The following is a 25,081-nucleotide window of genomic DNA, read 5'->3' as shown; positions in this document are numbered from 1 at the left end:
TCCAGCACGCAGGCGGCAGGGAGAAAAGCAAACAGATCCGATCACCAAAGTGTGCCGGGCAGAGTGCGGCGAATGTAAATTGAGGTTTTACGGTTGAGCCAATCATGACTGAGCATTGGCGGATGTTTCCGCGGGGGGGGGTTCAACAAATCCCATGGAACCGTGACTGTTACCGTGACGATGACCTTTCGCCTAACCTTTGCCGCGTGGTTTTAGTCGCCTAATCGCAACCATTCCCGCCTTCAAGGAGCTTAGACGGGTCCGCCTGTGTCCTCTCGCTGTACGGTTTAACATTTCGCAGGAGAGCCGTCGGGGACGTCTTTTAAGTCACTGCGTGTAAAAGTACCAACAACAAACAACGACGACGACACAAATCACAATCCAGAAAGGGCCAATTAAAGTGAAGAAATGAAGAAAAAGTGAACAAAAAAAAATCAGATAAAAAAAAACCTCTCCCCTCGATGCCTTTTCAACTCATTAAACCACCAGCTGCAGGAACTAATGGACCAGGGACTCGACGGTGCTCAAGTCTTCTAAAAAAACAACACTCTGTCTTAGCTGTGTTGCTGTCATAATTGAAAGCAACACCGTGTCGCCGCGTGGAAGGATGCTCGATATCTTCTATCTGGCCTGTGGTCGGGGGGAGGGGGGTGGCTGGCTCGCGTGTTTCGGAGTTAGCCTGAGTCTCAGAGATTAAACCCGCGTGCTGCCAAAACAGCTGGCACGGTGGCTGTGTTTTTTTAATTTTTTTTTTTTTTATTACTCTCACGAGGAACCGGGAGAAGAAATGAAATCTTTTGACGGTAAAACATTTTCTGGGCACTTTCGATTTCACTGTTGGGGAACATTTTTTTTGGTACCTTCCAAAAGCAACATGTCGCACAGCGAAGGAACGATTTATCGTGACCCCCGTCCGGGAAGCTCGGGGAGGAACTGCCGACTCGCGACTTATATCCCAACCGCACGCCGTTCAATTTGACTGCTCGCGGAGGAGGAACCGACGACGCCGGCAAGCAAGGAAAGCAAACTACTTTCGAGTTTGTCGCCGTGGCGATCTTTTCCTGGACCAGGGCCGTGCGGTGAATATGAAAGGCGCTTTGCAATTTCCACATTTGTATCCCGACACGTTTGGTTATCGCGATGTTTTAATCCTCCTCGGATATGTAGCGGACAAAATAAAACGCTATTAATGTACTTTTTATTCAAACAACTCCAGAAGAAAAAAAAAAAAACAAACACATTTCTGAAGAGAACTTCAAACTTGACAACTTTAACTCTGGATGACAACAACAACAACAACAAGACTCTCAACGTTCGGGGAATAAAAACACAGCATTTAATTACCAGGATTTGCCACCACAAATAAGGATTCAACGGCAAAACGCAGCATGACGCTTCACCTTAACCCTCCTCTCTTCTTCGCCAAACAAAAATGTAAGGACTTCTTTCTTTCTTTTTTTGGCAATCAGCAAATCCCTGGCTCGCTGTGATTCATCACGCGGTAGGAGAGACGGGGGAAAAAAGATGAAAAATAATTTCTGATTTAACTGGCGATAACGTTTTTATACAAAAACAACAACAACAAAAAAGAGGTTAAGGAGGACACAGTTACTAATTAAACAAATTAGTCAGAGAAATGTTGCCGTGTGGGCCACGTTGGAGATGACGCGCAACGAGGACAACCTCTCTCTTGTGTAAATATCTATTTTATTCCCTCCTATTCTGGTCTGCGGAGAGGTCGGGGCCTCTCCGAGCGTGTCGTAATCCCTCCCACTGCCGGAGAAAACATTGTTCCTTCATCCGCGTTGCGGAAAACGAGGCGTTGCCTGACTCACAGCGGTTACGAGACAAATATCCACAACGCTTCATCCGAACACGTTCCTGTTGCCCGCGGCGCGGCGCGGCCCGCCCACGGACCGAACGGAGGAGCGCGTCTGTGGAGACGATGGGCCGACACGTTGCGGGAGGAGGACGGATCGGACCGTATCGCATTGCTTCGGCACGTACAGACCCCCCCCCCCCCCCAGGTGAGAAAGCGGCATGAGCCCTTTGTGTGTGTGTGTGTGTGTGTGTGTGTTTCCGAGTCGTGAACGTATGGACCATTAGCAGGTGGTCCTGCTCGTCTTCAGAGTATTGCGACGTGCGCGTGATTGCGAGCGCAGCAGCTGTATATCGCGACATCACGACGCGCTGCCACCGTCATCCCTCCCCCTCTCCCTCCCCCCGCTCGTCCTGGCCCTCTAGCTCTCTGGCCTGACATCAGAGGACGCCCTATCTCCTCTCTGTCTGTCTCTCTCTGTCTCTCTCTCTCTCACACACACACACACACACACACGAGGACACGCACACAATCCAAAGTTGGCCCGGAAGACCAATGTGAGAGCAAAGACAGTACAGCGGGAGCGTCGCCCAACCAAGGTCGCGCTCCGGGCAGAGAGGGAGACACTGTCATCTCCGTCCAACGTTGGACGCGCAGGCACATAAACGCAGCCAGAAGGAAACCAATGCGGCCACCTGTTTGGCTGGATACACGTCGAGGGCAATTAGTTCAACCAGGCAGCGCACACGAGGCTGCCAAGGGAGTGATGATGATGAGGGAAAAGTTTTTGGGGGGGCCGTGAAACTGGCTTTACAGAAGTCTGATACCTTCGGGGGACGGGGGACGGGGGCTCAACAAAACCTACGGATGAAGTTAAACTTCCCGCAAAGACTAAGAAGACAAACTGAGAAATTAAATTGGAAAAGGTTAAAGTCGAGGTTTTCACGGAGGGCTAATCTAACGGCCGTGTTTAACTGCCACACTAAAAGGTGTGTTTGAAGTTAAAGGAGGTGCCGAGCTGTCGCGCCGAGGCTCGACTATCGCCACGGATACGCGACGGCGCAGGAAGAAAGGACCAAACAAAGCCGGGCCGGGTGTGTGCGTGCGCGCGCGTGTGTGTGTGTGGATGAGGAGGCTTTTAAATGTAAAAATCCAGCTCGGATCTGAAGTGCGCAGCTGTTGACGGAAACAACAGCTGGATGGACGCCGCGCTCCGTCGGCGGGCGCGCTGCAGGATCGCCGGAGACGGGAGCCGGAGGAAGGCCAGCAAAAAAGCAAAATACAGCCTCCAAAAACAAACCAAAAAAAAAACAACCATGTGGCTTTTAAGATACACATGCTGCAACAAGCCCCAAACCACCGGAGTAACAATGGCAGAGGGAGGGCTTGTTGTACTGACACGAAGTCCTGAACGCAGCACTACTGCGGCGCGGCTGCACCGCAGCTGCTAAATGTGAAGCTGCAATTGTTTCATCCAAAGAAAGAAAGAAAGAAAGAATCCAAAGGATCTACGCAGCGGTAACTTCGAGCAGCTCGGGTACCGCGACGCCTTATTTTTGTGCTGGGTGATTCCGCGGCGCACCGACTCGGTCCGAGCGTTAAAGGCGATGAAGTCGTACCAGTTTGTTTTTTTTTATTTTTATTTTAAAGCCAAATCTGCTCAGTGGTTCAGCTGCTACGTGCAAATGTTGCCGAAAGAAAGAATTTGACAAATAAACGACAACGAGCTTCGGGGTACATTTCATCTCCGTTGGTTTCCGAGGCGTACCCCTCGCCTCTCTCCGGTGGGACATTCCCGATTGGCGGCGCCACGCTGCGGGGGCGACGTCAACCGTTTGGGGACAGCGTGCCGTCTCGGTTACCGCTTCCGTCCGCGATAACCCGAGGTGGGACGCCATCGTATTTCATCCTCACCCCCCCTCTGTGAATCTTAAATGATCTCACTCACTTTTTGCTGCCTTCCTACGGCTCCCCCCGCCCCCTCCCCCCCCTTACCTTCATTTCTCTCTCATTCTCTTTCCTCCCGTCGCTGTCTTCATCTTTACCTCGCTCCGTCTCCCCCCCCCCCCCCCTCCCCCCGTCCCCCCGTCCCCCTCCGGGGCATCGACTCGCCAGGAACGCGGATAAGATCGCTCGCAGGTGTGCAATAACTCGAGGGGAATAAATATTGCCCTAATTGAGAGAAATGATGTAATATTGATCCCGGGGCCTCTGAACCTTCGGCATCGATGGAGCGTTCCGCCGAGCCGGTGACATTTAGAGGGGCGGCCGGCGTGCACGTGAGCAGAAACGCGTGCGGGAATAGGTGCCGCCGAGGCCTTTCGTCCTCCGCGAGACCGAAAATGTGTCTTCGCGGTCTGTTTTGGGAAGCTCCGCCGGCGAGCCGAGCCCGGCTCGAGGACGGCGGTGCTTCCCCCGGCCGGGAAATAAAAGTCCCGAATGCGACGCCGAGCGGCTGCATCGCACCGAGTGACGCTTCGCGGGTGCGTTTAACTTAAAACTCGAGTGGGGAAGTGTCGCCGCGCCGTCGTCTGTACTTGGTGCCATGAAAGCTGCTCGGCGGCTTTTCATAGTTGAAGTCTGGCTGCGGGCTGCCTTCGGGGTTCAAGTGAAAAAGGAGCACGAGCAGCCTCATTTATAGAAAGGGGAAATTCAAACGCACCCAAGACAGGTTGTGGGGATGATTTTTTTTGCACGACAAAACAATCTCTGGAACTGCAGAAGCGATGTACATACTTACAATATCGTTTAGTTGCCACAGTAACGTGTATACATGGCAGCACGTGAGGACAGTATTATCCCCCCCCCCCAAAGAGATTACACACCGAAAAGGACACTGACCAAACAAAACTACAACGTAAAAGTGACCTAAATATCGATTACATCAACTTTCCGACCTGCCATCAATGTCACAATAAATCTGGTTTTTTTTAAAATTTAATTTAATTTTTTTAAATTTTAATCCACTTGCGTTCATTCCCCCCCCCGGTAATTCCCCTCAAAACGTTCCTAATGTTTATGTATCTTACTGTTTATTATTATGTAAAAAACTCCTTTGCGTTATTTTGTGTTGGCGATATGCGAGTTGAGCCTCGGAGGCTGCGGGCGTCCGGAGAGAGTACGTGATTTCCTACGTTCCCTCCACGTGATCATTAATCCTTCCCGACCCTTCGGCGTCCTACACAAAGTATAACATCGATATACCGTAGCTGCACATTCAATATCTGCAATTTTCTTTTTAATTTCAGGTATTGACTTGCTTCTTGTTATTGGGGACTCCCTCTCTTATGTAGAGGTGTTTTCTAATTTGCTACTGACCTTTTGTGTGTTTTCGCTATCTATTTTTACCTCCAACGTGATCCGCCGCACGTGTCGCCCGGGAATCGACGGGAGGAGATCCCAAACGCGGCGCCGTTCGGAGATCGAACCCGTACGGCTACGGGAAGAAATCTGTTCCGGGATAATGGGAAGATCGACACTCGGGTCGATTAAGTCGAGCGGAGGTCGTACGTTTCAAAAGTGCCTTTTGCTCCGACTCTCGGCCACGTTGAACTTTCAGCGTAGTGCAAAGTTGACCTTTTATTGTCTGTCTTAGTGCAGTTCATCATTTCTTCATGATGCTGCTTTGTTTCTGCGGTGGATGTTAAAAACACACGCGGGGATTTGAACTCATCGAGTCTCCCGGTTTACATTTTACACTTGACGTCAGCTCGGAGGAAGCGGGAGTCTGACCCGCGCTGGAATGACGGCACGACCTCGCCATTACCAAATAACTGCTAATTCTAACTCGATGCGGTCGCAGACCTGAAGTCGATGCGGGATAATAACGGGTTCGTTCTGACTGCTGCGTCTTCGGGTCGTTAGACGAGGTAACTCCTTCCGGTGAGTGAGTGAAGACCAATTTCCAGTTTACACTGTTATTATATAGCAACCAATAAAGTGAACCTGAGAGCGCGGCAGATTTATACTGTTTATATTGTTAAAAGGAAGGCCGAACAGAACCGAGAGATCTTCACCAGAAGTATGTCATTTGTCTGCGTTGTAGCGGTTGGAAATGAATGGTACAAAACCTGGCAAGAGTACGCGGACGCCCCAATATTTATACTGTCAATACTGACAAACATCTCATCTAAAGCTGTGGCTTTGTGTCCTTGAACCTGCCCGCGTTCACACCTCGCTGTTCAGCTGCTGCCAACCGCAAACTCAGCCCCCCCCCCCCCCCCCCCCCCCCCCCGAGAGCTCCCAAAAAAACATTGGGTGGGGGGAGCGAGGTAAAATCGCAAACTGAGGTCCAACGGGACAACGGCAGGCCCGGGGGGAATAAATGCAACAAAACAATCTATTTAATTAGTCCGACACAAGAGGCGGTTGAAAGGGATTGAAGTGTTAACAGCCAATTGAGATCACCGGGGGGGGGGGGGTAACGCCGGCGAGGCCGCCGTCTGCAGAACCGCATTATAACAAATCAAAGCCGGCAGTCGCGGCGGCACCGGGGAAGGCCCGGAAGGAGCCGGTTCGTCGGGGTTCGATCGCTGGTTGAGTTGTGTTCAAGAACACCGAGGTGACAACGGCAGTTTTCCCTCCGCATCCGCTCGACAGGGAAAAAAAAACACAAACATGCCCGTGCATTAAGGAAATGAATCCTCCCCCACCCCCCACTCCCCCCGTCGTCAAAGTGCTTTACGAGTCATAGGCGTTAGTAGTCTACTAGAAACAGACTCCCCGTGACGCGTCGGACCGGATGGTGGGGAGCGTTAAAAAAAAAAAAAAAAACACAGGCTCTTACTAATCCTCCGGTTTAATTTCAGTGCGATGCAGCCGAGCTAATGGGGGGAAATCTGAAAAACACGTCTCTGATGGAGTGTAAAAGTACAGTAAAAAAACACAAAACAAGCACAGCGTCACGTCTTTGATCTGTCATCGCCCGGTCTCACAGCTGCCCGCTGTGAAAACGTCATCAGGGCCAGGGAGGCTTTCACGTGTCATCGATTTAAGGCCGCAATGATTCGGGCTTATTTTCTGATCGCCACCTTCTTTTTTTTTTCACCTCTGCTTGTGTTCGTCGCTCCGTGACCGATCTACTTCAAAGGATGCCTCCGTCGTGACCCATTTTCCCATCTTACCGAACAGCTGAGCGTAAGCCCGACGAGGCACGAAGCGGGACTTTTCCCACGAGCCCCCCCCCCCCCCCCCGCACCCCTGATTCACGGGCAAGTTGAGTAATAGCTGGGAAAGCCAGGATAGGAGGAAATGGAGACATGCTAATAAAAAAAGAGAAAAGAAAAGAGAGAGAGTACTGAAACAATAAATTACCCATAAAGTATCATTTCTTTTGCCTTTGAACTAAAACACCGCTTTTATTCATAAATCTTTGCTTGTACTTTTCAGACACGTTAAAAGCGCGCTGCGTACCGGAGGGATTATTATTAACTCGGGCCGCCGGCAACCGTTCCCGCAGGAAGTGCTACATTTCAGCTCGGCGACATTCGGACAAACAGCGAAGCGCAAGAAATAGAAACCTGAGTGGCGAGCCTGAAATCCTGAAATCACCCCCCCCCCCCAAAAAAAAAAAACAACAAAAACATTAAATACTTTTTTTTTTAAAAATCACGTAAATACAAACTGTGGAGTTGGTAAGGACAAACAAAGGAGCCGTCTCCGATGCAGCTCGTTGTGTCATCGTGCGTTATGTTCCAGTCGCTGTAAATAAAGAATTTCCACACAAAACATTCGCAGCAAACAAGCAAAGTGGCACGGGACGTATCGCTCATAACAAAGCCTCTGTGGAAGTAGAACGGGACCTACTTTTTTTTTTTGGGGGGGGTGTGTGGCTGCGATGGACTAACCTAGAAATCTGAAGCGATCGCTGCGGAGGGGGTGAGTGCAACGAAGCGTGTTTCCTTACCTATCGCCATCTCTACGGTGCTCATTTGGCTCTCCGAAGGGAACAGGATTTTTGGCGGCTTGTCCGTCAGGGGAGCTGTGGAAAGACAGACAAACGGCAAAGACAAGAAAAGACCACGTTAAATTCCACACATCTCTCTCTCTCTCTCTCTCTCAACGGACTGTGGGAGTATGATTTATTCATTAAAGAGCACAATAAAAGCTGCATTAAAACGGGAACAAATACAAGGCAATATAATATTTAAAGAGTGGACAGAGAGAGAGAGAGAAAAAAAGGGATAAATTACTATGACTCAGAATTACCCATTCGTTGCTTTTAAACGCACGTTCAAAGCAGCAGCTAATTCGATTCGCTCCTCGCGGACGATACGGCTTCGACACGGGCCGCGATGGCAAACCGTGCAGCGTGGATACCGGCCTCTCCGAATCCTCCGGCACGCCCCGAGGGGGGGGGGGGGTGGGGGTCACGCGGCGACTTCGGCGGGACCGGGCAACCGGAAGCTCAATCCATACAATCATTACGACAGGAGGGGAAAAACAAAACAACGCTGTACGTTGTCAGTGTGTCAGCGGAGCGCGAGCTGCTGATTTCTTTTAAGGGTCGCACCCTTCGTCCCGGCTCCCCTCCAAACACGCCGACTCCGATTAGACAGCTGCTGAGTAACAAAAGACGTGCACTTACAGGCTCCTCGTTATAATGATTCCCTAATTGCTTCTAGTCTTCAAAGTGGCACCGGAGAGGGTTTTTTTTCTCTCCCCGCGCGCCTGGAAACACTCGAAGGGGCGAGGCCCGTTTCCGGTACAAAATGAGCCGCGGGTTTGAACGGGGCGGCGGCGACCACCGCTCGGGCCGAACCCGGGGAAACCGAGCAGCGCTTCGTAGTTCTCTGACGCGAGACGTCCGCGTACGGGTTCACCTATCCTTCCGACCCCCCCACCCCCCCGCCGCAGTGGTTTGACCCAAATAGCCATTTTCAACCAAGAGGCAAAAAAAAAAAAAAAAGACTCGATTGGCTTTCTTCCTTTTCAGACAGTGTGATCTGTGGAAACTGCCGACTCGTGGCTCCGCAGGAAAACAAAAAAAAACACACAAACCGTGAAAGCTTTTTCTTAAAGGAACGCCGTAATGAACGTTCGCCCGTCCGCAGACTTTCCGGGGCTCAAAATGTCAAACGCAATTGGTGAAATGTTCAAAAATCCCCTTTATTTTTATTTTTTATTTTTTTGCCTGCACGTTGTTTCCCCTCGGTTGACGCCGGGTCTTTATTTGTTTGGATATACTTCTCATTTCAAAGGAATGCTGCAACATTTCCAGTCAAAGTGGCAACCTTCTTCGTGCCAATCAAAGAAGCCTTCCATCATTCACACGTCAAATCAGCTGACGCGTAAAACCATAACTTAAATAAAGGATCACGCAATTTGTTGAGAGAAGGAAAAGTGCCTCTGAGCTCATTAATTACAAATTAAAAAAAAAAAAAAAAAAAAAAACCACAGCAAATTATGCTTTTCCTTGTGCTTGGAGTATTTCAATAAGGAGTATAATTTTTTTAATTTTTTTTTTAAATTCTCATTACCTTAAGTACCTTTTACGTGATGAAATACGCTCAGATCGTTTTATTTCATGATGACATGAAAGGAAAAACGAGCCGTTTTCCACTGATGGTTTGTCTTCTGCGAGACAACGCTGGATTTGGGGAGAGGAGAATGTATTTATAGTAACATGGAAAGGGAACCCGGCTGGGGAGGCGAACATCAAACGCCGAGCCGCATGCGCTGCAGACGGGGGAGTTGGAAACTTAAGACGTTATTGATCATTTAAAAAAAAAAAAAAAACAGCTGGTGCCGTATCCCATTTGTAATCATTCAAACGGAATAATTGTGATAATTACTCAAAGTCTGAATTTGTATTTTTTTTTTTATACGGATATTCAAAGCTCTTCTCCTTTTCAGCTCTCGCCCATTTCGTTGGCCGAGCGTTGCCGTAGCGCCCGGAGGGTATGGCTGAAGTTACACGATCGATCGTGAGGATTTAAAAATAAAAAATAAAAAAGGAAAATGGAAAAAAAAACGTAGCGTGGGGTCAGGAACAATCCCAGAGCTTTAAAAGCGACTGCCGCAACCGGCATCCACAATGCTGCGGAATTTAAACACACACTGGTAGACTCATTTTATTCTAAATTATTATTCCAAAGGACAATTTTAGTTTGATCTACTGAATCGGCGCAATTACCCGAATAATAGGTGATGAAATGTTCTCAACCCGTGGTTCTGCTGAATGAAAGTGTTTTTCCTTCGCCAAAGTTCCCGCGAGGAATCCATCGTGATCACGCTTTAATAAATCATCACCATCGACGACGCGCTCACTTCGGTTAATGCTTTAATGCGCGAGACAGCAAAATGAAAGACTTTGAACTGGCGTCACCCCAGGAGGATCCATGACGTATTAATGCGCGCATTCACGATAACGCCGCGTGCCCCTTTACAGTAAAGTGCCACCCAGGACTTTGACTCGAAGTCGAGTATTTTCAGAGTGGTATTATTACTTATTCATGTTTTTTTTTCCTTCCACCCCTGGCTTTACTTAACTTTAGTTATTTGGGGAAACATCCTGCTGTAAAAGCTCAACGGTGAGTTTATAATAACAGCATTTCTTCCTATAATTTAGAGGCTCTCCAGGCGTGACGTCCAGAACCGGAGCGGTGCGGTGCGGACCACCAGACTCGCACACACCTGCGGCTTGCCGTAGTTTTCAGATTCTCCTCCTCCTCCTTTCAGCAATTTCAAGATTTCTGCGCAGGCATGATTAACGTAAACTCGGCTTCGAATTCAAATTTGAAACCGAGTTTGGATTTGCCGGTTGCACCGAATGAGCTGAAGGTGAAATCCCAAATCTGGAAGGTAATCAAAGTTCCGGCGCGCACGCGTGTGTGTTACTGTGTGTTTTTTTTTTAACAAGCTCAAAGTTGATTCTTGGCAAGCCGCGGCATCGTTTTTCGAGCTAAAGGTAACAAAGCAGGAGAAGGCTGTTTGACTCCGGTAGAAATACCGCCCTTCATCACAACTCAAGGGCAACGCCGCTGCTGTGCCGCCCGTCGGTGGGATCCCCCCCCTCACCCCACGCTGGAAGACATTCGCGCACTGACACCTAACATTTTGAGATGTGTTAGTGGAGCTGGCTGGTCCTCAACTACAAAACCATAATTCAGCGGTGGGTTATTATAATTGGGAGTGGGCAGGCTTCTTTTGCTGTGGGGGGGGGGGGTGGGGGCGCCGGTATAATCCGGGGAGAGAACCTTTAAAGTGTCCCTCAGAGGCGCCGTGATCTGCGCTCGCTCTGATCACGCGATGACGGATGGAGGGAGGGATGGAGTAATGAAATAGAGGAGAGAGAAAAAAGAGAGAGCCCGTTCTCTTCCATTAACTCCACCGACACCTTTTCTCCCTCCACCCGTCGACGGTGTCGCTCCGCCGGCGTGTTTCGCTCGTGTGTGTGTGTGTGTGTGTGTGTGTGTGTGTGTTGTCGGTTCAACCCCGCTGTTCTTCAAACCAGTTTCTTCAGATCACAAATGAAAACCGGCTTGATGTGAACATTTGGTTTTCTTAAATGTCAATAATAATAATAATAATAATAAAAGTGACTCGAAAAGACGCCAGATTCATGAAATGCTGATGTGTACGTGCATAAAACTAAAAAAAGTGTGGAACTTTACCGACAATGACGCAGCGATGGAAAGCTAATTATGCTCGAAGCCGAGACCGGATACGTTAGCGGATCTGTCGTTAAAGCGGAAGGACTTCGGGACTTCGACGTGTCGGGTAAGCCGGCAGGGACCGTCGTCAAACTGGACCGAAGCCGAAGGGTAACGTCGCCGTCAGGGGCTGTTCAGGTTTTTTTGGGGGGGGAAGTAGCCGCTCAAGTCAACTCCTGGAATTGAATACGGCCTTTTTCACATTACTTGCTGAGAAAGACCAATATAGAAACCCCGCAGGAACGCGGCGTAATGAGGGTACGTTTCCTTATTGAGAAAGGTGTTGTTTTAGGAGATCCATCAAAACAATTCGTAAAAACGTGCCGTTTGCTTTCAAATATCCCGGAGGGGGAGGAAGAGGAGGAGGAGGAGGAGACGGAGAGGATGAGTCAGAGAGGAAAAGTGTGTGTGTGTGGGGGGGGGTTGGACGGCGGTGGAGAGGAAGCAAGAGATGCAAGAAGGCTCGGGGTGGTTTAAAAGAGTGGGAGAGCGAGCCGAGAGGAGATCGGGTGAAAAAAAAAAAGAAAAGCAGAAGACGCAGAGGAGACAACAGAGCTGGTGGGAAACAAGTGTGTGTGTGTGTGTGTGTGTGTGTGTGTGTGTGTGTGTGTGTGTGTGCGTCCGGGGGGCAGTGTGGGTCGTTGATGGAGGGCAGGCGAGGTTAACATGCGAACGTACATCTTACCGACAGCTTCTTCGCCGATCGCCGCCCTGTCGCGATTACCCCCCCGACGCAAAGAAAGAAACTACGGAGTTAAACCACAGGCAGAGAGCACTGAGCGTGAATATGCCGGAGAACCTAATACAGACGCCGGCAACTTCGGCGAGGCCGAGTCGAGGAGAAAAAAAAAAAAAAAAAAAGTACTATTGATTCATACGCTTTTCTCCCACGTCCTGCGTTCTCAGCAAGCATCGCTTGCCGTTTGTCTTGGGCTTTAAATCCAACTGCTCGACAGGCAATACCTATGTACTTCCCCGTAATTAAAAAGTGAATTAATCTTGAAGTGCTGGCTGTCATAAATTCCCCCATTTTCCCCCCTCCTCCGTAGCCCCGCTATCCGGCATCTCCTCGATAAATATATTCGGCGTAATCGATAGGGGTATTACTGTGTATATATCGCAGGGGGGGAATCAGCTTGGCGGGTCTCGCGTCCGGCGGCGCTACACTTCCCGCTCCGCCCTTGGTTTCCTCCCCCCACCACCACCACCCCCCTGAAACGGCCAGGAGTCGGCTGCTGTCGAGGGGACGGCGGGGTTCGAAAGCAAAGGGCCGTTTAGCTGGAATTCCATTTTTGAAAAAGGTTGTAGGGGGAGAAAAAAAAAGTTGAAGGAACCAAAAAAAAAAAAGAAGAAGGGCCAGAAACGGCGTCGGAGCACCTGAACGGAGGAGGAGCGACGGGAAAGAGGAGAGGACGAGTCCCCGCTCACTTCGACGCTTGAAGTGCGGCGAAAGAAAGTTGCAATCAGGCAGATGTTGTAAACCGAGGCTGCGCGCCGTAATTAATCGCGATTGTGTTAATTGCACTTTGTTTGTCCTCCGTAATGAAGACTAAAAGGAGACAAACAGCAGGGAAAAAAATGGAGGAGAACCAAGGATCTCGCGCCAAACGACGCTCTCGCAGCCTCGCCGTGGCTATATGGAGATTTCATTGCGGTGGATATTAAAAATGCCAATTCTCTCCCCACAGCAAATAAGTTCCCTCTCATTCCCGCTACCCTCGCGCAGTGAATTATTTCTCCGCTCCGTCTGTAAAAACGTGTCTTTTAAGTCCGTTATTTCCCTATTTTCCATAAGCAAAGCCGCGTCTGATACAATCTTTTAATTAAGATTTTACAAGTTGCTTCCTTCAGCTAAAGAAGTGATTTTGTGTGTGTGTGTGTGTTACAGCACGACTCCCAAGGACGAATTATAACATCTTTGTTTAGCTTGGCAGATCACTCATCTTGCAGATCTCATCTGCGGCGAAGACTACTTTTTTTTATTTACCCGGTGCTGCGGGGAGTTCACATTTCAGGACACCGAGGATCCTCCGGGCCCTCTCGATAAGATATTCTCTAGCCGAGCTCGGTTTTCAAATAAACTTTCCGCGTCGCAACTAATTTGAGAAAAAACAACAACAACAACAACAAAAAAAAAACGTCCAAATAAACAAACGAGTGCTCGACAAGTTTCGCCTCGATTCTTCCGTTCATCCGGAGCTCAGTCGAAGTGATAACGACGGCTAATTGCGCCGTCAGAAATCACGACAGGATAATTAGAAGTCACAGAATTTAGAACTGCACAAAAAAACAAAACAAATAAAACCCTGATGCCATCATGCTGTTAACGTGTCTAAATTTGTCCAAACCGCGCCCTGAAAAGCCGGAGGTTTTTCCTCGTTCGACATTTCTCTCAGCGCAGTTTAGACTTTGATCGCAGCAATCTAATCCGGCCCTTTTATGTGCAGCTGACCGCCGCACGGAATCCATACGACGCTTCGGGGGCACGTTTAACCGCGACGCAACGGCTACAAGACGCACGTGAAATGTTAACCGCTGCGGCAGCGCGATCTTCCGCTTCTCCGCTCCGGGCGAATCCAAGCCAAACTGGAATCGAACAAACGCGTCTCCCTCCCGGTTTGATCCAATATTGGCGTTTCCTTCGACCGCTCGTGGGGGTTTTGATTGACCGGGGCCCGAAATGATTTTAGCCGACGTGTTTTGACACCCCGCTCGGCACTCGAACATCCTCAAGAATGCGCGGCGAGTGCAGCGCAGCGCGCGTTGCATTATTCATCAAAGCTGCCTTTAACATACCTCTGTAAAATAAAATAAAATTTAAAAAAACATGATTAAACCAGTGGGCTTAAGCACTTCCATAAACAAGGATATGAGCGCCTTTAAATAATAAAAACACTCTCAGGTGGATGTTATATAAGCAAAAAAAAATAAAAAAATAAACTGATGCAGTATAATCCTCATTATACTTCCTGTACTACTTCTTATTGAACTGCAAAGCTGTTAAAGTGTCCAAAATGTCCCCGGAGAAATGTACACATTCGCACAAAAGAGTCGGCGAATCAGAAGAGAGACTCGTCGGGTATCGATGCGTCTTCGAGACGCACGCCGAGAACCGATTTGTTCTTAGCAGAACTCGAGAAGCTTCGCTGCTCAGAAACACGGCACACGCGGACATTTAGAACAAAAACTGTGTGACCTTTAAGCAAAACTGCGCCTTGTTCTTTCTCGAAAGAGACACAACCGTGACCCTCGGGTAATAGCTAGTCGTTCCTAGTCGGGACGAGGTTCTCGGGACCGAAGTCCGATTTAAGTGACAGAAGTGGATCCAGGAGGGGGAAATGGGGGGGGGGGAAAGTATGATGATCATACAATAAATCTACAGTACTCGCAAATACTAAAAAACACACACACAAAAAAAACACGGTTCAAGCCACATTGACCGAAGGCCATCGGTGAAGAATGAGGGATCGCTGCCTCTTCTTCCACGGTGTGATTGTCGAACGTCAGAGCAAAATGCCAGCTCTTGAAAGAGCCATTCCCTCTTTGATTCAAACTGACACCAAACCTGACATTTAACTGTCATACTTTAGATCACCGGGGAAAAAAAAGAAAAAAACAACAACATGATATTAAGCTTCCTTCACTGGAAAAAAACAAAACAAATCTGGATTTGTCATTGTGTCATTTACATCTCCACACAGTAACATGAGCTTTACCTCTGCCCCTGATGAGATGGATAGCCGTTATACGTGTTCTTTCTGCATTGTTTATTTCTTTCATTACTGTGCTTTTCTTAGCCGGCATTGTAAAATTCAAATGCGGCTTGACTGACTCCGTGTCCAGCCCACTGGTTAAACCCCTGCCGCAAGCTGCCGAGTGCTCCCTTGGATGAGTCAGTAACCTCCCACGCCCCGAACACACAGCCTCAACCCCTCCGGAACGCACACGCAGGCTTTTTTTTTCTTCTTCTTCTTAATGAAAACAAAACGGTTGGCGTGGACGCCGACCAAAGTGACCGCCTAAAGTGGCCAAAACCTGCGTCTATTTGACTTTTTACTCTCTTCCAACCTCCTCAGCTTCTTGCCCGCTGGCCTGTTTAATTCCCGCTCGGTGCCATTTCTGCACAGTGGCCCCCTATTGCCGAGCTATGAATCCCTCCTCCCGGCTCTGCCGCCGTGCCCCCCCCCCACACCTCCCCCTTCTTCCTTCCTCTCAACCCCCCCCCCTCTCCAGTGGGCCCTGCAAATCTCCGGAGGCAGGCAGTGCCAAACCTTCCAGCTGTTTAAACGGGTCAGTGGTTGGTGCCGGGTGCAAGCTGGGGTAGCTTTTGCCATTGCGGTGCCCTACATCGCCGGTTTGCGCTAACCCCCCCCCCCCCCCCCCTCGAATCCGTCGCCTCCCGAGGGAGCGGTGGGGACCGAACTGTACCGGGGCTCGGCTGAAAGACGCTGGATTTACAGGCGTTGTAGCCTCTTTTTTTGTGTGCTTTGTTTCTGTTTTGTTGTATTGTTGAAAAGAGGATTTTAAAAGATCAGAGCTGTGTCACATTGGCATGAAAATACACTAATTTAAGCCGGCAGTGAAAAACCACTGAGTGTGCAAAATGTTAGGACGGCCTGCTCTTTCCACGGAGTAGAATGATCCAGGTGAAAGCTGTGAACCTTTATTGATTTCACCTTTGAAATCCACTACAATCCTGCAGGAAAGATGTGCTATACATGGATGGAGAGAAGAGGGAAGAGGGAGAGGCATTTATGCAAGATTTAAGCCTCTGGAAAACTGAGACACGGGTTCTCTTTACTCTTTACAAGCCGGCGCGTCCTACAGAAAGATACCTTTCCGTCCGCAGATCCGTACTGCTGTTACTTCACGCAGTCAGAACAGCACAAGACTACATTTATCCCACTTCCTGTTCCGTTTAGTTCAAGATTACCCCAACAAAAAAAAAAAATCCCTTTAGGATGAAAAGACATTTGACAATTTCCCGCGCACTGTCCCCCCTTCGCTTGATAATACTTTACAAAATAACGGTTCTCTGTGTAAGATCCCGGTCGGGTCGTGATAATCTGACTCAGCATTTTACGCTAAAATTGAAGGACAGTGTGACGTCTTGTTTTTTAATTTAAATTTGCCATAAAACAGGCAGTTCTTTGATGGCTCCACGGAACTTAGTTAACTTAACAATATCAGACACTAAAATACAAAGCGTTCACCTCGCGAAGGTCAAAGTAAAGGTCATGTTTTATGTTTGGATTAGAGAATTATGGCACAGAGTATTTAAAAAAAAAAAAAGAAAGAAGAAGAGCTGATGCACTTTATACATATGCAATAAACAGCTTTGATCATCCGAGCGTGATCGGAGTTGAGCAGAGCCGGTTTGATCACAGCGGTTCCGCATGCAGGCAGACTGCAGGTCCACCGAGTGGACGTAATGCAGGCGGACGGCTGGTGAACGGTGACTAAAGCGGGATCCTAAATGTTTGTAAAATGAACCCATCGAGATGCGCAACGGCACAGTAGAGTCGCTCGTTAAAAGAAGACCTCGACGCCCCTCAGGAGCTCAAATCGACTTTCCTGGCAGCATGCTGGCAGGGGGGCAACAACGCAGGCTACGTATTAGGGAGAATGTAAACACGCGTGTTTGCAGCGTTTTGCGCAAACAACACAGCAGTGTGTTTTGGAGTATAAATAGGTTTCTTTTTCTGCATTTTCCCCGAACGGTCTCCGAGGGAAATGCACACGAGGACCGAACGGCAAATATGTCGTCCGGTGGAGTTACGCAGCAACCCCTGCAGGCCAATTAGTACAGAACAGCATTGCATTCATGTTGTGGAGATAAAAGAAAAGCCTGTTTCGCTCATAATAATAAGTTGCTTCCTTGTTGTTGTCACACTGCTCTCCCAATATTAAAAAAAAGAATAATATAACATTCTTCTTTCTATTTAAAGATTTTTTTTTTGTTGGTCATAATAAACATCTCGGGAGATCTTCTCACTTTCTTCTTGTATTCTTTTTTTGAATAGCATTTTTATTTTTTATTACCATGAGATTGTGGTCTTATTTCTTTTCTTATTGGACGAGTTATTCTGCGTTATGAAGACCTACAGCTCATTGTATTTATAAAAATGAAAATACACGCACTCCGACGATTGAAACGCGACTTGTTCGTACTTTTTTCAAGCTCGTACTGCAGGGGTTTTATTTCTCCAAAACAAGGGCTAAAAGAGGCTGAAACGCTGCACAGAGGTAATCGGGTGCTAAGTCTGGCCAGTTTTGTCACCTGGGGTGAACTCTGGTGTGTCGGATATCCATTGTCGATAGAAAAAAATAAAAAATACTGATTAGTAGAGCTTTAACTATAAAAACGGCAGAGATCTTATGCACTTGATGGCTGCTCGATAGAAGGAAAGACATACAAGTTTGTTCAGTTGCCGTCGTGTCCACTGTGGGTCACTGTGATTGTGCAAATGCGTGAACTCACAAACACGAGAAGGCCGGCGTATCACGGAAGCTTCTCGTACCACTGGGGTGGGGCGGGGGGGCCCCCTCAGTGCTAATGATAGGTCCGCCCCTGTATGTATTGTAAGAGATGGTTCGTTGAAATTACAATCTAATTTAGACGTGCTCCAGATCTGTCAGAGACAGCTGAGATGTATTAGGTCGAGCTCCGCGAGCCCGCAAGTTCCATCCGAGCGGAATACGAGTTGAGCGTCTCTGAAGTATACGAGCGAGTCCTCATTGACTGTTTGGCTTCTTCTCGCTCCATTTCTCTCTCTCTCTCTCTCTCTCTCATACTCTCTTTCGTATCTCTGCATGCGGCAAACACATTTCGCCCACGGACGCAGCTGACCAGCCGCCTCTTTTCCCCCCTCGTGGACCCGAGCCGCTCGCCCACGGACGCGCCGCGTCGAAGTTAATTTCCGGACTCGTCTCAGATGATCGAGCGGTACGCGAGGGAGGTCTCGGCTCCGCTGACCCGTGTGATGAGGCTTGCGGCGGACGGTGACACCGGCGCGGGCAAATCGGCACGGCGTGCGCGCGTCTGCGTTCGCGACTTCCTCCAAAATCTGGCGCCGACACGGCGTTCGGCGTGACAGCCTCGCTCCTACAGGCCGGAGCGCCGGATCGCTTTTCGGCACCGCGATCGATGGGCGGCGGCGGCCGGCCCGGGCGCCGGATTTTAATGGGCTGCTTGAGCCGTCGAGGAGCGCGGAGGGGGGGGGACCTTTTGATTCGGCCAGATTTGTCGCACGGTGAGCCTTAATTGGCCAACAGACAAAACGTGAGGGAAACACATTACTTGAAGTGCCCGTGCGTGAGCCGTCCTAATTTATTACACAGACGTTGCAATCTGAAATGCCATTAAACTCAAAATGCCATTAAACTTTAAAATAAATTAGGGACTGATTGTGTTATGAGGCTCTTAAGTGCTCATCGCCGAGTCCGGCGTGTCTTTTGCTTACAACGTAAATCATTTTATTTAGTGTACGCGGAGGGGAAGACGAAATAAATAGCGGAAACGGCTCCTGCAGAAGTTCGCCCGTGGCAAAGAATGGCCCGAGTCGCCTCTAAAAATACAAATGCGCGTGTCAGCGAGCCACGGACGACCTCTGCCAGGAGCTAGCCGAATGCAAGTTGTTGCCAGGAAATTACCTCACCCGTGGAGCGCCACATCACGGAAGAAACGGCGGGCGGCTGGAGCCCCTTTCTTTCATTATTGCTGCAATATTTCGAGCCCGGGACAGGGCGAGGAAACAAAAACTGGAGGCACAAAGAGCAGCTGGGAAGTTGCCTCTGTCACAGCTCCCATGTTGCAGCCATTACCTGCGTGAGGCCAATAAACAACAGATTTAATCTCGGCTGAAAATGTCCTTCCTCTCTGCTTGACAGGTTACAATGGGCGTACGCAGTGTATGGCCTGTATGTGCCGTACAATCACCGAAGTGACACCTAAATGTTCACTCAATAGCACAAATCATCCTTTAATTATAACTTTTCTGGCTCTCTTCAATCATCACAACCATTTCTGAGGTGAAAACTCTCTCGAGATGGAAGAAAATGGCTCTAAACTGTCACCCTCCCCCCCATCCCTCCAATCACCCATCCACTCCCCCCCTCCCATAATTTTCTTATCAGTCTTTCATTGTAAACTTGCCGTCTTTGTATCTTTCTATTTTTTTTTTTTTCGGTCTGAGAAATGTTCTGCTGTCCCATGAATAAATAAAAAAAAAGCCTCGCGATGCTGCAAATATGCCTCGAGTCGCTGCCTCCGCCCCCCTCCCTCCCTCCCTCCGTCTCTCTCCCCCCGCCCTCCTTTTAAACTTCAACATAAGCCCGCTTTAGTGCCATTAAAATAACTTGTCATGACAGTGTAGCCTGCGAGCAGTGCAATCAATTTCCATTACATCAAGGCCCAACTGGGCATCGCCACTGAACTAAGCGCTGGTAAGCAATCTCCCTGACCGAGGGTGGTTTGCGTGGTGGCTTGTCTGCGCGCGCGCGTGTGTGTGTGTGTGTGTGCTGGCATGTAAAAGAGCAAGAGGATTTACTCGACTTCACTAACACGAGCACTTTCCTGCCTTACCGGTAGAGGGACTGAAGATGGGAAATATCCTTTTTGTATTTTAAAATCCCGTCTTCACGGGGAACGTCCCCCCCCCCGAAAAAACATTTTGGTCACATTCAAAATAAGGAAACGAGGCTATAATTCCCCGTCAGAACATCACACGAAATGATCACCGGCTGAACCATTCGCCCTCAACTCGGTACGGCGAGTCTCTCCCTGAAGTGATTTAGAATGCACCTTTTGTAAAAGACCAATCTTCAACTAATTAACATCGGAGTAATTTATGCCGCGAAATTGATTTTTGCTCACTATAAATTATGCAAGAGCTTCATCCGACGTCCCTTCCCACCTTCCTATCTCTCTGGCGGAATCGGAGGAGTGACACGTGGCCGGAGTGTCCTTGATGGGACGTTTCTACAAACTGTCAAAGACGGGGAGAGGCAGCGAAACGGGAACGTATGTACTCCGCGGCCATGAATCTAAAGTCAACCCAACAACTGCGGTGCAAACATGTACTCACACCAAGTGAAGAACAAGTAAAAACCTGCACTTCTGTTGCGAACACAGATGCACTCAAATCTTCCAGCTTCATTTGAACCCTGAAGTATTCAGGAGTTTTGCTTTTCTACCGCTCCTGCTACGACCTACCACTCCATATCGCCACGGTGTGGAATTACATTAACACTCGTTCAGCGCGTTTTTGTTTTTTTCCCGCATCTCCAAAGCTATGGCGCTAAGTGAGTGCTAATTAGTAGAGTGAAGGCATTAATTATGTAAGGTGTCATCTCTAATTAGCAATCCCTGATGTATGGAGTGTCAGAGGAGCATTTGTAAGCACAGTTAGCTAATTGATAGATATTTGATGAGATGTATGACAGAAGCTCGCTGCAGAGGTGACGCTCAGTTTAGGGATCCTAAATGAGGTGAGCATCTGTGAGGGCGATGCAGTTTTACACGTTTCTTTGCATGTGACGTTGGGGGGGGGGGGGGGGGGGGGGGGGGGGGGGGGGGGGGGGGGGGGGGGGGGGGGGGGGGGGGGGGGGGGGGGGGGGGGGGGGGGGGGGGGGGGGGGGGGGGGGGGGGGGGGGGGGGGGGGGGGGGGGGGGGGGGGGGGGGGGGGGGGGGGGGGGGGGGGGGGGGGGGGGGGGGGGGGGGGGGGGGGGGGGGGGGGGGGGGGGGGGGGGGGGGGGGGGGGGGGGGGGGGGGGGGGGGGGGGGGGGGGGGGGGGGGGGGGGGGGGGGGGGGGGGGGGGGGGGGGGGGGGGGGGGGGGGGGGGGGGGGGGGGGGGGGGGGGGGGGGGGGGGGGGGGGGGGGGGGGGGGGGGGGGGGGGGGGGGGGGGGGGGGGGGGGGGGGGGGGGGGGGGGGGGGGGGGGGGGGGGGGGGGGGGGGGGGGGGGGGGGGGGGGGGGGGGGGGGGGGGGGGGGGGGTACTTGTGATCGAATGGGAAAAGTAGCGCGAAGATGCGGTGCATTTATTCTCATTTAAAAACGTCTCTTTTCCCGCGGTTCAGTTTCAGCTGTCAGAAAGAAAAAAAGAAGAAGCAATCTTCATCAAGAGCATCATTATACCTGTCAAATCACGAGGAATATGTCAAATAGCTTCCCGCTGTTGGTAATTAGGGCCTATAAGCTCTTGATCCCACTTTCATGCACGGGGATTATTGCCGAGGCTTCTTGTCTTCCTTCTTAAAAAGAACCCAATCAATGGCGGCGCAGACACGGATCACCTGACCTTCTTTGAATTTCGCTCCGTCTGTTCAAACCAGCGCGGCATCTGCTGCTCGGTTTCAACCTCGTCTCTTGGGCGACGACGTTTCGGCAAATGTTCGACCGAAACACTTCTGGGTTCGGATTCTTACGTAGGCCGACCGGACGTTTAGCAGAAACGATGCACTGGAACCTCCGGACCGGCCTCCGTCAGCCCCCTGTCACGAAGTCTTGTGATAAAACGCCAAGAGAGATCAGTCCTTTGTTCGCTTAAAACAGCATTCGTGCCCAGAAAGTGCCACCTCATCAAACAAGGGGGACACTGATCAAAGTCACCTCACCATGTGGAAAGCCGGGCCAAGTCGAACTAATTCCCGGGGCTCAGATGTGCCGGGGACAAGCCAAAGAAACAAACAAGAAAAAAAAAAAAAAACGGGCATCCGGAGTCACGTCGCCAATTACCTGTCACTGTTTCATAAAAGCAAACAATGCAAACACAGCGCATGACCCGAGGACGCGGAGGAAGACAAACGTAGGGAGACAGACGTCCTCAAGCTCTGGTATCTATGAATGTTTGATCTCGGTGTCCATTGTACCGCCGCCTCCCGCAAATGAAAAACCGCGTTTGACGGCCGTGTTTTCGCGCAAATTGCGGCGCGTACCGGTAGTTACCGGCAGTAACCGAGCAACGACTCCGGTTTGAGAACGCCGCGCTCGGCACACGCTCCACGCTCAGACATTTTCTCTCCCGCTTCGCCGGCTTCCTCCCCCCCCGCTGTAAGCTCTGCAATCACATCTCCCGTGTGCTGCTCCTTTTGATGGCGCCAGCGGGTGGAAGCCCTACTGGGATGCTGAGTGTGCACTACAGTATACACACACACACACACACACACACACACACACACACACACACACACACACACACACACACACACACACACACACACACACACACACACACACACACACACACACACAGTGCTGCCGGATTGATCAGAGCGCAGGGGCGAGTTGACTCGCCGGGCGGCGTATTGATGGCGAGGGAACGCATAACAAGCTGCCTGCCAAACCACGAGAGGGGTGGAGGGGGAGGGCGATGGGGGGGATCGTGGAAAACAAGGGAGACGTGGCAAACAGCTGGGCCCAGTGGAGAGTCGCGTCGTTGACCGTGGGGAGATGTGGCATGGGAAAATAGATCGAGTTAGAGCAAGAGCACAAAGTGAAAGCTGTCTTTAAATCCTCGCCATTTAATAGGAATACAGCAAGAGTTAATCCGCTACGACGGTATCTTTGCAAATAATAGCATTTTTGATTCGCGTCTAAAAAAAATAGCAAAATTCTGAAATCTGACCAAAACTAACAAAACTGAGAGCAAATCTGTTTCCGACGCAAATGATTTTGTTCACAGTTCATATATTTTCATTTACCAATTTGATTTTTGAGTGCGGTGCGAGAATACCTTCATGATCCACCGGGCTTCAGCATCATACCGAGCTGTATGGAAATGAATTGTACTCAATCAAGTAGTCAATAGCTCAGCTGTTCAATTACCGGGAGAATAACGATCAAATCACGAGTCATCTATCCGGCAAAAAAAAAAATACAAATCGTTATCTCACTCCAGCTTGTCACATATGCAGATTTTCTGCTTTCCTACGGCGGCCCTCGGAGCTCAAATACACAAAACACAAGCAAACAAAGAGAACACCTTCACTAATCCGACAGCGTGTGCAGCATTTTAGGAAAGAAACGCTGCTGTGATAAAAAAACAAAAAAAAAACAGCTAGACACTGACACATGCTGCAAATTCTGAAAACACAGAACAGAGAAACGGCGCATACACGATGTGATGCATGTCGGCGCGAGGAGTTCGTATGCCCCTCCTTTTGCTTGCAATAGAACCTCATTACACTTATCAATATCACAGCATCATGGTTTTTTTGTTGACACATTTTGTGTAATCTACGACTGCTAATTAAGCTCCACAATTATCTGCTGCCGCTGCAGGTCGGACAAAAGAAGCAAACTGAAGAGATCACATCGGGCTCTGTTCATTTACCGTGGGCATTTCAACTGTGATTAATAAAAAAAATTAAAAATTAAAAAACAAACAGAAATAGATGAATCCAAAATTAAAATAAGCAGTCGTCTTTTAAAATGCTGTTATATGTTGTAAAAATGAATGTTGCATGGGGAGTTAGCAAAAAAAAGCAAAAGTTAATGATCCTCCACGGGAAACGCAACATTTCACTGATCGTCCTCAAAGCGAGACTTCTCCGGCTGACATGCCCTCCGCAAATTAAAGCTGCACAGGGACCGTTTTCATCTGAAAATACACCCACCGCTCAATCTGAACCGCAAATAAGGACCGAGTGTGCTATTCTCCGCCGTAAATGAGACCCAGTTATGTCACGAACCCAGATAACATTTGTGACACGTGTTACGGTCAGTGGAAGGAGCGCGTGGTGAATTAAAGCTGAGCAAAATTTAAAAAAAAATATATATATATATATATATATATATATAATCCCTGTTAAAAGCGATGAATGAGTGAGCTGGTGCGTGACGCTCGTACGGAAACAATTTGCTCCGAACCTGCAGCCCTTCTGGCCAGTGAGGAAACCAAATGTAGGTCATGTGACTTGTAAGTAGGGAATTTGAATGTTTTTAAAAGACTGATAGCACTCAGGCCTGCGAAAGTGCAAATGAACCCAGTGCGTGTCTCAGCATGTCACGTGATGAGGCTTTTACAGTATTATTATGCGATTCTTCTTTTGTTTTTTTTCTTCCAAACGTCATTCTTGCGGGGTACAATTCCTCCTAGTGTTTTTTTTTTTTCTTTTTCTTTAACCCGACCACTATGTCTTTGTCTGAGTGGAGGTCAGGGACGGTTTATTAAAGCCCGAGGAAGAAGCTGCTTGGAAAAACATCCAACTGATGGTGGACATTTTTTCCAGAGTCGGTGCTGAGAACGGTTGTCTTCCAGCATCCTAAAGCCTCCCACTGCATCACGTGTCTTCTTATTTGCCTCGTTGTTCACCTCAGAGCTGTAAGACAGATCTCAGGCGGCAAAATGTCGAAGACGACGAAGAAAAACAAGAGGAAGAACAAGAAGAAGAGAAAAAGCCACTGTCAAAGCCTGAGACTTTCCATTACTGGCTGTAAAGGAAAGCCTCAGGTTCTGCCTTTCGTCACTGACTGATATTTGGTCTTGGCCGGAGGGAAAAAAAAAAGAAAGAAAAGAAAATCATTGCATTGACATCCATCATGTTTTAAGGGCCCTTCACTCAGCTTAAAGTGCATTTCATAACCGTGTACGGCTGCCTGCCTCCTCGC

The 25,081-nt window shown here is 49.3% G+C and overlaps 1 protein-coding gene across 3 annotated transcripts in view; it reads right to left on the bottom strand.

Annotated features, from left to right (window-relative positions):
• The window catches only part of LOC138620753 (interleukin-1 receptor accessory protein-like 1), a 229,325-nt gene that overhangs the window by 103,603 nt on the left and 100,641 nt on the right, over nucleotides 1–25,081 (bottom strand). For all 3 annotated transcript variants that reach the window (XM_069698220.1, XM_069698219.1, XM_069698221.1), the window contains exon 6: nucleotides 7,725–7,799. In XM_069698220.1, coding sequence (XP_069554321.1) covers nucleotides 7,725–7,799 — 75 coding nt within the window. The remainder of the gene's footprint in view (nucleotides 1–7,724; nucleotides 7,800–25,081) is intronic.

The sequence above is a fragment of the Brachyistius frenatus genome, unplaced genomic scaffold (genome assembly GCF_029030835.1).
Source record: "Brachyistius frenatus isolate BFR_SWC_R1_liver_20210118 unplaced genomic scaffold, ASM2903083v1 Contig_26, whole genome shotgun sequence".
In the NCBI taxonomy this organism is placed as follows: domain Eukaryota; kingdom Metazoa; phylum Chordata; class Actinopteri; family Embiotocidae; genus Brachyistius; species Brachyistius frenatus.
The sequence above is the reverse complement of the archived record's forward strand: the minus strand, read 5'-3'. Positions and strand labels throughout refer to the sequence as shown.